This window comes from Pleurodeles waltl, chromosome 11 (assembly GCF_031143425.1).
Source record: "Pleurodeles waltl isolate 20211129_DDA chromosome 11, aPleWal1.hap1.20221129, whole genome shotgun sequence".
Classification (NCBI taxonomy): domain Eukaryota; kingdom Metazoa; phylum Chordata; class Amphibia; order Caudata; family Salamandridae; genus Pleurodeles; species Pleurodeles waltl.
This window is the reverse complement of record NC_090450.1, coordinates 1,316,735-1,328,984: the sequence shown is the minus strand read 5'-3', so window position 1 is coordinate 1,328,984 and position 12,250 is coordinate 1,316,735. Positions and strand designations below refer to the sequence as shown.

General features: G+C 46.4%; 1 protein-coding gene across 8 annotated transcripts in view; it reads left to right on the top strand.

Moving 5' to 3' along the window:
- The window catches only part of OPA1 (OPA1 mitochondrial dynamin like GTPase), a 278,588-nt gene that overhangs the window by 74,963 nt on the left and 191,375 nt on the right, over window positions 1-12,250 (top strand). For all 8 annotated transcript variants that reach the window (XR_011199307.1, XR_011199308.1, XR_011199309.1 and 5 more), the window contains 2 exons: window positions 5,348-5,461; window positions 7,027-7,107. Coding sequence is in view for 5 of the 8 variants with exons in the window: in XM_069212739.1 (XP_069068840.1) it covers window positions 5,348-5,461; window positions 7,027-7,107 (195 nt within the window). In the remaining 3 variants the exon portion in view is untranslated. The remainder of the gene's footprint in view (window positions 1-5,347; window positions 5,462-7,026; window positions 7,108-12,250) is intronic.

The window sequence follows — 12,250 nt, the reverse complement described above, 5'->3', positions numbered from 1 at the left end:
GGAAATAAGGTGGGCCTCCTACTGGCCCACCGCCTCCGTGCACAGGCCATGGGACAAAGAGTAGCAGCGTTGCGGTTGCCTGATGGTACTCTGACTTGCCTGTAAGAGCTAATTCTTCATCAGTTTGAGCGGTTTTACTCAGACTTGTATTCCGCGGAAGAGCTCGACACTGACGGCATGGAGGACTATTTGGACTCTGACTCTCTGCCCTAGATCCCTCCCGCGGATAGTGACACACTGTAGAAGGATGTCACGCCCGCGGAGGTCCTTGCGACTATACACCGTCTGCAAACTGGTAAAGCACTGGGTGCGGACAACTTTGGAGCAGAATTTTGTAACTCTTTTTGAACCCAGCTAGCTCCTGTACTGGCTCGGCTGTATAATGTGCTGAGCAGGACTCGCCCCCTTCCCCCTATGATGCAACTGGCTGGGTGACCGTTTATTCCCAAACTGGGGAAAAACCCACACCTGTGTTTCTCCTACCGACCCATTACATTATTGAATGTGGACGCTGAGATTTTTTACAGGAATTTTAGCCCACAGGCTAAACCAGTTGCTGCATGGCAGGGTTGATCCAGATCAGACCGGGTTCATCCCTGAGCGTTCATGTAGCGACAATACTAAGGGATTATGTCATCTGTTGGATAAGGTGCATCGCTCCCAAATCCCAGCTCTCCATTGACACGGAGAAGGCCTTTGACCGGGTCCAATGGCAGTACCTCCGTGCGGTCTTGCGGCATCTGGTACTTGGTCTTAGTTTCCCTGAATGGATCCCTTGCAATTATGTTAAACCTAGAGGCATGGTGGTTGTGAATGGAGAAATGTCCCAGCAATTCACTGTCTCAAGGGGCACACAGCGGGGTTGCCCCCTCTCGCCCCTATTATTTGCTTTTTTATATGGAGCCTTTCGCTGAGCGTATACGGATGGGTGTCAGATCACATAAACTTGCTTTCAATGCAGACGGCTTGCTGCCCCACCTGTCCCAGCCCCAAACTTTCCTCCCTTGGATCATGGCGGAACTGACTGCGTTCAGCAAAGTTTTGGACTTTAAAACCAATGTCACTAAATCATCTATACTTAACCTCCAAGGGCTTTCTTGGAGGCGGGTCTCCCCTTCCCATGGGCCACACAGGGGATCACGCACCTGGGCCTGTGGATACTTCCCACACTTGAGGCGACGGCAGCTCATAACTAGAATAGGATATTAGACATCACGTGCTCTGAACTGACGAGATGGAAGGCTTATGGCCTCTCCTGGCTGGGCCACTTAGCTGCAATTAAGATGACACTTCTGCCTAAAATACTCAACCTTATGCAGACCCTGCCACTACAGCCGCCTCCCAACCTTCCAGACAAGCTTCAGGCGCTCATATGGGAGGGTATGTGGAGTGGAAGGAAGGCTAGAATGCTGAAGACCCAGGCATACCTACCACAGACAGAGGCAGGGCTGGGGGTTCCGCATCTGCTGAGCTATTAGTATGCTGCCCAGTTGCGTTACATGGTCGAATGGGCCTGACCTCTGACTGAGAAATACCGGTGCTTTATTGACCAGGTGGGGGCAGGAGTCCGATCTCCCCACAGACACCGCTTATCGGTACCCTGGATATTCCTCCTGCAGTCAGGTACCCGCTTTCCTATCCTGGCAGGAATCACAGTGCAAGAGAATTGGCAACCTCTTTGATAGGGAGGGGGTCCTGGACTTCAACAGTCACCAAGCAGAATACGGTCTCCCGGCAGTCACACACTGGCAATATCCGGCCATCCATCACTGGGTAACCTCCCCTGCGATACGCCCACATGCAAACGACCCCTCACACCTGTCCCATATTTACACCTTCCTGGTCACGCCGCCCGCACTCTTCACAACACCAGCAAGTCACTTATGGGAATCGGAATGCGAGCGCACATTCACAGATCGAGAATGGCGAGATGTCCTATACTAGTACAGTACTAGTAACAGCACGTGCCACAACCACCAAAGAAATGTTTTTGAAAATAGCTCTTTACATGTATTATACACCTGCGCAGATGGCTAAACGGGCGCGGGGCGATGACAGATGTGGGTGTGGACAGGAAGTCACGCTTACACACATATTGTCATTGCCTGAAAATCGTTTCCTTTTGGGGCACAATTCTCCAAACGATAGATGAAATACACAGCAATAACATACCACGGTTCCCTAGTTATATCTTGCTGGGCCTTCCCAACCACCAAACGTACCCGCTTCGCACCTCCCGGGGTCGGGCTATTACTTTGGCTCTGGGAGCTGCTAAACAACTATTACTGGAGTGTTGGGGTTCTGAGACCATTCTCACTTATACCGGACTGGTTACACAAGTTATGGGCCCACATGGGTATGGATAAATTGACAACAGCAGCGACTGGCTCCCTGCCCCTCTTTGATAAAAGATGGGGCCTGTCCATCTGATACATGTCTGAGGAATTCAGAGAATTAACTTGCCCATCATAGCTACTCATCCTCCGACTGACAAGGCCTGTAGACCCTTCTAAGTAAACTAGTTGACACCCCCGACAAAGGATTCCTGGTCAGCAACTCACACTCAAGGCATACCCATTGAACTATGACGCTACCTCACTGCAAAATAGGTGCCTCCCCCCCTTTATATTCCCCCTCTTCTCTATCGCCTTTCTTGCCTGTCCTTCCCCCACCGGCCAGTATTTGTAGGTGGGAGAAATTGTATTTTTCTTACCCTTTAAAATCAATAAAAGAGAACTTAAACATAAAAAAGAGAGACAGCAAGTAATTACATAAACATAAAAGCTTCATCCAAAACAGGACAAGCAGATCCTTTTCGTGTATTTTTGTCTTTTATTCAAATCCTCCATGGTAAAGCAGAAGCATCACTACATATACTCAGATGTCCCGGGTATATTTGAGACACAAACTTTATATATGCAATCAATCTGAACATCTTGGCACACACTTGTGCCTATTTTGAAATCAAAAGTCCAAGCTTCACAGTTATTCATCCAAGCCATGTTCGGCATAAAGAAAAACCACGAGTCCCTCTTGCACCAATATCATATCAAGATATAGCTTGGACTTTCCGATTTTAAAATAGTCACAACTTTGTGGCTGGACGTACAGATTTTTTGATGGTGAGTTATGGGTTTTGCTTACTGACTAGAAGCCTGTCTGCCTGCTGAAGAGGGAAGGATGATGCCCGGTTCTGCAGGAAGAGCGACTGTCTGGGAGCACAACCCCAGCCCTCTTCCTTGCTTGTGGAGCACCGAGAGCAAGCCAGCTTGTACTGAAAGTGTATCTGTGCCAAACTGATAAGTGAGGAGTCACCCAGCTTCACCTGCATGTTACATGTTGAAATCTGCGTGACACATCAGCAACCCCCCAGAGACAACATCAAGTACCATCTAGTTTGAAGAGTTGGGAATGAGACGTGTTACGACTACGGAATCATTTATCCTATCAGGCTGTGGTCCACTCTCCACAGTGAACACGAACTCACTGAATACACTTCACAACATCTCTTTACACTTTCCTTTTTTACCAGGAACCGCACTTTCATTAATAAAAAAATATAATATAAGTTTCCAACATGTTGAGGGAAATCCTATTTGTTGCAATTTTGCATATGTCCCTAGTGGAGGTGGAGTCAGAACTCCCTCCTGGTTTCTTCTTGTGTGATGAACACCTGGAGCCATGTTTCTGCTACATATGGGCAGACCCTTCGTGATTCTGAAGGTAGCAGCTTGACCCATAATGTGAGCAAAATAGAGAGAAGCGTCAGACCTGGAAAAATAAGGAAAGACATAAGTGAGTCTATGTATCTGCATGGTCACTGCCCTTCACTGTCACTGTAGTCTGGACTCATCCAAGCAGATGCTCCCACCGCAGTATATCGGGCTGTGGTGGGCTCGTGTTGTGCTTCGGTCTGGATGCAAGGCACTTTCAGAGAGGTGTGTTGTGCAGGTCTCAGTGTGTTGGTCTGTGGAAGGAGTTGACTTTAAACAGACCTCTCCATCAGTACCCTCTACCTTTTTGATCACTAATTCTATTTTTGGTTAATTTAAACTCTAAGACAAATCCGCTTTTTTTATATTTAAGTGCCAATTACGCTCCTACTGACCAGATATCTAAAAATAGAAATGGGAAGAGGTGTTTACACCTTATGGTTAAATTATAACAACCGTTGGCAAAGCCAGTAGGTCTCATTGGGAAAAGGATTACGAGATTGCCAGGGGAGAGGCAGGAAAAGGGTGAGAGAATAAGGAAGCATTCACTCGGATGGAGTGCCGGAATAGAAAATAAAGTGCTCTCAAGTTAGCAGCGGAAGGAAATGACTCATCCAATGTGAGACCGAAATGCTCCTGGGAGGAACAAATACAAGAATAGTGACAAAAGCCTTTAAATCAGGAGCACACAACAGTCACCCACTAATGAGCCAGGTCCTGACCAATCATGGTGAGTTCAAGATTGGCCACGGTAAAGCACTATTGAAGAGGTGACCTGGGGCCACAGTGAGTGCCATTTACGTTGCGCTCATATGGGAGTCGTTGAGCTGCAAATAATATCGAAACTATAAAATGAACAGGCCCATGTGTGGAGGATGAGCCTGTTGTGCTGGGACTGGTGCAGGTATCTACTAGTTTATGAGACTGGGAGTCTTAGCGGTGGTTGCTGGTGTCGGGCATCACAATTCACTGTTGTGCACCTGGGACTTGTTTGCCATCATTATCAGACTTTGACCTTGAGTTGGCGAGAGAAAGACCAAACTGGGAGGAAGAGAATGAATGGAAAATGATAAATCTAGGATAAAACAGGAATGAAAAGGAACATGAAAGAGTGAGATGGAGAGACCAGGAGTGTAGGGTGGGGACAGAAAGGCATGTGGTGAAAAAGACGACCGGAGAGCCTTGGTATTCTATGAGCCTGTTATTCATGCAGTTTCTGCTGCAGCCCTAATAACGTTGGGCTCTTCTGGTTATTTCTATTCTCAGATTAACCACCAAGCGGAAGTGTTTGCAGGTCCTGCAGGGATCGATGGCTCTGAGTTCAGCTGTGGACTTGTGCTGCGTTGTGATATTGCGTTGAATGCAGGCGTGGGAATGCTGGGTCGGTAGCTACAAACGCAGGCGTAGACATGCTCTACGGACTTACATTAGCGACATAGCTTGGTTTGCAATCTGTGTTTGTTCCGTGGGAGTGGAAGGGAGGACAGCCTTTGTCAGGTTGGCAGCTGGGAAGGCACACATAGACATCATCTGCTAAGGTCACCGGCTGAAAGATATTCCTGAACGCTCTGCCCTGTCTCTGCTGCTGTGCACTGTCCTCCACAGTCTTTGACTATACACTCTCTCTCTCCTAGGTTATTGTGGTTGGAGATCAGAGTGCCGGAAAAACCAGTGTCTTGGAGATGATTGCACAGGCTCGGATCTTTCCCCGGGGGTCCGGAGAAATGATGACACGTTCTCCAGTTAAGGTAATGTCTAAACACTGGCCAAGGAAAGAGAGCTGGGGCAAGGGAGCAGACCTTGCTCACTGATAGATACGAGGCTGAGACAAGCGTCAGGTCATGTGGCCCATTCATGCATAGAGATAAACCATCTGCCCTACTCTGAAACACAATGATGTGTCCTACACATGTATGCATGTGTGTTACACTGAGAGACCGAGATAAAAGCATCTGTCATACTGTGGGACATAGGAGGGTACAGGCATCTAACTCTCAGATACATGCAGTCATCCATCTTGCATGGAGAAGGTCTTACTCTAGTACCCCAAATCTCTTATCTAAGCTCCTCTTATCCAATGCCCCCGGAACGTTTACCCGAGAGGATTGTGGCTCATGAGGTTCTCCAGGCGGAAGATGCAGCTCGACTCCTGGTGTCCCGGGAAGAATGCAGGGTTTGGGAGAGTGGTTAGGAATGTTTAGAATGTGCTTGCGTTTGTCACATTCAGCCTGTTCCTACTGTGCTGGGTTTCCAGAAGTGTCCTGGGATTGGGCTTGTCTGTATATTGCTGGACCATGTCTGTGAGTGATGGTGTACTACGGCATCTTATTGTTCAAGTCTATTTCTACTGGATGTGGCCGAAATCTATTAAGCACCTGTCACAGCAAGATTAGTAGTTTGGTTTATACGGAATGTTTTTCAGAGGGAGGACGTCTTGAATGGGATTCTGGTTAACCCTTGAGGCTTGTAACCTCTGTTGGATATGGATGTCCCGGGTGGTATCCTGCAAGCTGCCTCTTTATCATCCTGAGTAGAATGACGTGGTACGTACTCAGAGGAGTGAGTGATGGTGACAGTTGGTGCCGGGAATGACTGGGTGAAGTAAAGAGGCAGGTGGAGGTACCACCTTCTTCCCCACATGCAACAACCAAGGATGTTCTGCTCAAGGTGTAAATGGACTAAACGTCTAACATCCAGATAGTTAAAATGTCTACTTAGAGGATAGCAGAGTGGGAAAATGTTGACTTGGAGGAGACATTCAAAGGGTGCGATAAAGAATCCAAAGCATTGGAAATAGCACTGAATGTGTTGACATGGTACACATCAAACCCCTAGAGAAGAAAAAAGATCTGTACAAGCCAAGCCAGTAGGTTAGTCAGAGAACGAGAGGTGTGCTTGGTGTAGATGGACACAAGGTACAAAACCGGTGTAGGGTTGTGAGGACGTCTGTATGAGGGATAACATGAAGCGGTCGGAGTGTTCCAGGTAAGAGGCTGGTTATGATGAATGACTGGCTATTTGTGTCTATGGGTTATTCCAATGCTTTGTTGTATAAAAAGGTGGTGTGTTGTGGTGCGAATTAAACACCCATCCTGGTGAGAAGAAGCAGGCTTCGAGCCTGTGTATGCCCAGTGTGTGCATGCGATCCCTGTTAATGATGAGTGACGATGCATTAAGGAGGACTTGGAGTTTCATTGGGATCTCGCTTGGGAATCTCCCAGTTGCCGGTTGACTCTTGAGCAGGCTAAGTCGGCGGAAGAATGGTTATCAGGCTGCTCTGACGTTTCACCGTCTTGTCTGTTTGTTGTTTCAGGTGACGTTGAGTGAAGGTCCCCATCATGTGGCAATGTTCAAAGACAGTTCTCGGGAGTTTGATCTTACGAAAGAGGACGATGTAAGTCTCAAGACGTTTGTTTTGTTTGACTGACCGAGTTTAGATGCTGAGAGCCCAGCAGAATGTTAAAGCCAAGTTCAGGAATGACCCTTATTTTCTTGCTGTATTTTGTTGATAAATTCCTTTGTTTTGCAGGTCTTATCACAATTTTACAGAATGCACATTTTCTTTATATTGTACCTTTCTCCTGCATGTTTTTTATCTTATAGATGTTGCTTAAGGCGCAGACAGGGTGCTGAATTCTTTTCACTGCCTCTAGCGGATGTCTTTGTGACCCCAGGGACTCCTTCACAGTATGGTTTGGGACACTGGAAGTTGTGTCCCAGGCTCCGCAGGAGAGCCGCCAATGGCCTTTCACTCCCTTCCTTTTTGCCGTGCTCTCCCGAGGGAGTGAGGCGTTTCCTACTCTCTTGCTGTGAACGTAGCCTCCAGAAAGCCCTCTGATTGCAAGTGGCTTCTGTCAGTCAGTTTCCGCACCGCCGGTGCATGTGGCCTTTGAGTCTGTATCACAAGACGTGCAGTTTATTCCAACCAGTGCAGCTCAAGAACTGGTTTGTAACAAGTGAGAGAAGGTGTCCAGGCTCTGCACATCCTGTCAGAGAGCATCATCATCATCAGTCGGCAATCCTCAGATGCCTTTCTCTATCTCGGGGTGGGAAAAAGGTTCATATTAGATGCCATTGGAGGAAGCTGGCTCTTTATGTAGTGGACCAAAAGGAGGTGCGCTGTGTGAAGAGTCCAAGCAAACTACAAAGAAATTACAGAGGCACTGATAACACCCCGAATGCTCTCTCTTGTGGTAGTGTGAGCATATCACAGGGCAGTCCTAAGCACGTAAGGCACACACAAAGGCAGGAAGAGAGACTCGCACTCTGAAGAAATCCAACTCCAATTTATAAAAATAACAAGTACTTTTATATACATTTTGATACCAAAATCATTGGAATCAAGTCAGTACTTTTTTGAGTTATGAATTTTTATAGATTTCAAAACTTGACAGTGCAATTATAGAGCGGTAATGTTATCCTGTGGAGGTAAAACATACACGGCATATGGGTACTTAGTAGCGACTTACAGGACTGTTCTTCTGGAGTAAAGGTAAGTATGGCGCAAGGTCCAAGCAGCACCAACAGGTCACTTTGAGGGGCACTGGGACATCCGGGTGCAGAGGGGCTTTTTATAGCGTCGGGTGTCCTAATGTTATCCTATGGGAAAAGAAACAGATACTGCATTCTGGCACTTAGCAACTGTTCTTCTGGAGTTAAGGTAAGTATGGGGCAAGGTCCAAGGCAGCACCAACAGGTCACCTTGGGAGGCAATGAATGGAATTTTGAAACCTCCAATTTCAGGACCCGGCTGAAAACCTCCTCAGCCCTCCCCTTCCAGTCGCTTGATAGAAAAGTGAAAAGTTCAACTCTTTATGGATTAAGATGTATGCATCTGGCAGCCGAGGCCTCTGAGCTACTAAACACCCTTGGACTCTGGCCTTCCAGTAATTGTTTGTGGGCGATTTGTTTGGAAACTTTTATTAAGTCACTGAGTCTGGAATGTGCATTACAGATAATTATGAAAAATAAAATAATAATTATTCCACATTTCCAAGAGAACATACATTAATTAGTGAGACATTAAAACCTTTATGTTTTCATGAATAGGTTTATTAGATACTCCAAATCAAAATCTCCGAAGGTCCACATGGTAGGGCACATGAGGTGACTGCAACTTCATTGAAGGTTAAGGCCGCCTCTCAACACAAATTAACTGCAAAGAGCAGTCAAAGAAAACACTTTAACAAGCCTGTCCCCAAGCAGCCTGCCGTCCTCAAAGTGTTTTTAGAATTTGCTGCCCTGGCTGGGTGAACACCCTTGTTGCCTTCTTAGGAACGCACCTGCCGGTGGAATGACTCCTGGTGGCCAGCAGAACAGGGACCCTCAGCTGCTCCCACAAACCATGCCTGAAACCTCAACATCATCCTGGACCACAAACTCACCAAGAAAAACCAGATCACCGCAGACTCCTCCACATGCTTCCTCACTCTCTGCATGCCCTTTTAATTGGTTCTTCAGATGGCTTCCAGTCACCACCAGACGCAGAGTCACTCAAGCCCTCGTCAGCAGCCGCTTGGACTATGTAAACGCACTCTACATTGGAATCGCCATGCACCTCCCAAAGGGACTACAGACCATACAGAACTCAGCGGCCAGACTCGTCCTCGACCACCCCGGGCGGACCCACTTCACCCCTCCACTGGCTCCCCGTCCACAAGAGATGCCAATTCATGATGCTAACCCATGCCTCAAAGCCCTGCATATTCCAGGACCAGCATACACCAACCCCCGGGCCCAGACACTTGCGATCTGCCTACCTCTCCCTCACTCACACCGCCTGCATCTGCCGAAGCAACAGAGGAGGACACTCCTTGTCCCGCCTTGAAGTCCTGGAACAACCTCCCCCCTCCAACTCAGGACCTCACCTTCTCTTCAAGACTTCAGAGGGAAACTCAAGACCTGGTTGTTCAACTGAATCCGCTCTAACAGCTTGGCTCTTAGCACCTTGATACCCTCGCGGGTAAATAGTAGCGCTCTATTAATCCTGGTTGATTGATTGACTTAATTAGGAATAATTTATTCAGAAGTAAAAAAAAAAAAACATCAAATATTTTGTATTAAAATCATGTGATAAATGTTCCAGTAATAATAAAATATTAGATCAAATACAATTTTGAAGAGTACAGCATTACAATTAAAACAGGTCAACTACAGAAGAGTTAATGTGCTAAAATCACATATACAATATGTTAAGGGGCGTTGTTCCTCCATCAGTCTCTCTGAGCGATGGACCACAACCTGTCTTCTTAAGACACATTAGTCTTGCAAGATATATTGTGATAGTGCCTTCCTCTGTGTACTAACCTTTTCCATTAGTAACCTTAGAAAAGCTGTTGTAACCTGACTTGTGCATGGAGGTTTTCAGGAGTTCTGGCTTAGCTTTGCAGACGATTGTAGAAGGCAATCTCCAAGTTCTCAGGAAATGGGAGCAGAATATTTAAATCTGTCTTTAGATAATAGACACGTTTTTGGGGTGTAAAGCTAGTGACCTTTTGGAGAAATGTAAAACAAACTCCTTTCTGCACAGTCCAAATGTTTTGGCAACAAGTTGAAAGATTCATGGGCTTCACAAGACACTTTTCCCTGCCAAGTTAATGACAAGTTATGTGTCTACATTGGCAGTTATTCCACCACAGTAGGGACCATTGCAAAAGTGCCATCTTAAGGGGATCTATGAGTTACTGTACCCACGGCCAGGTTCTGCTTCAAGAGTCTGGAAGGAGCTGTTTATAGTCTGCATTATTTCCACTTGCAGGTCTGGTGCATCGATCCCTGGTTTACCTAATTTTCAAAAGGACATGCTCGCAATGGGAACTTACCTTCCTTCCTCCATGACATTGTCAGTTTTTCAGATCGGAATTGGCACCTCCAAATGTGCAGTCATGCTTTCACTCCTATTTTCCAGCATCTGTCTGAATGGGGAAAAAAACAAAACTTTTTTTATGTTCCCCCTCATAATTACGCTGCTGTTCTCATGGCCCGGGCGGCTGGAAGATGGCCATTCGGCAGCCCATCCATAAAATCATATTAGTTTGTATGACTCCAAGTGTTAGGTCCTTGGTGCTCTCCTGAGGGGATTATTGAAACATTATCTCATCTTGGGATCCTAAGGAACAAAATTCAGTAGTTCCTGAGAATTCTAAGTCAAACTGCTGAATGTACCCAAATTTAAAGAAATCAACCTACATCACCCTCCTGAAAAGTTATGCTCAGTAAGGGTTTATCAAAGAGTAAAATTCTAAATACTGCACATTTGTATAAGCGTAATTGAGCTTCAACCCAATATGTCTGTAGAAGATCGAGGCCCAATTACATCAAGTGAGCCACAGCTAACAAATCTGCCGGGTCCTACACAGCGTCCAGCCCTAGGAAGCTAAATCTTTGCCTCACCTTTTATAAACGCCTGGCAGATAAGTCTTTGAAAATTGGTGTTTCTAACATTGTAAAACATCTTCCGAGTTGTGCTGCCACCCTTGTTTCAAGGGATCAAGCCCATCAAGTATAGACAAGAGTTGGTGAGTGTTCACAGCTCTGAGGCTACGCGTTTTACATCCAACTGGAAAGTATTCTCCACCTCCCAAGATTGATGGCTCAGTGCATCAAACCCCTACCCCCACCCAGCACTGCAAAGTTGCCAAAAGGAGGCAAGCCAGCACATTACTAAACAGTCCATTAATTACATATTTCTGACTACATTCATCTACTGGTGTTGTGTCCATTAACTCTGCTTTCTAAAATAGAGAAGCGATTTCACAGACTTAATGGTGGAAAAAGGTTAAAGTTTTTGTGCATCTGTAGGGATGATATTAAAGAGAGTACTAGCCATTAGTGGGGTTCACTCAGACCAAGAAACAGGTACATAATTTATTTGCAAACAGGAAATTGCCTATTCCACCTTGGTTACACTCTGATATTTGCTTGACAGAGTGGTGTTGCACTTGTGGCCATCTTCCTGGCAGTCGCTTGTGTATCTTTGTATACGTTCTCCAGATACTACTGTCTTGACGACTTTTCACGTCCCGAAGCCTTTTTTGTCCATGCCAAGGTGCTGCGCTTCCTCGGCCAGACAAACAGACATTTTTCATTGTCCTGTGCCGCGTCTTCTTTTCATGCCCTCTCTGCGGTGGAACTCATCTTAATATGATGAATCCGTGGCTGGGAGACATTTTCTGCCACAAGTTTTATATTTTGGCGTTGGTCTTTCTAGTAGGTGAGATCCTCCTCCTGCGATCTTGTTTGGAGGAGGCACTCGCACACCCAGTCTTCTGGTTTATTTTGAAGTTTTTTGTCGTTCGTGAAGGGGAAGTAGCAGGAGCAGGAGCCTCGCTGGCAAGAGTCAGAGACTTGACTTGCATCATCTCCTATTTGCTGATGCCGATGGAGCCATTGGAACTGCTCCATCGCCACTTGTGGCTTTGCAAAGATTCCTGCGTTACCGATTATGTTTAGAGCTGCTTTCAAAAGATGATGGATCTGGGGTGAAAGGAAGATTGTATGCATTGGCAGGGCCGTTTCCAAATAAAGGCCCTCATTCT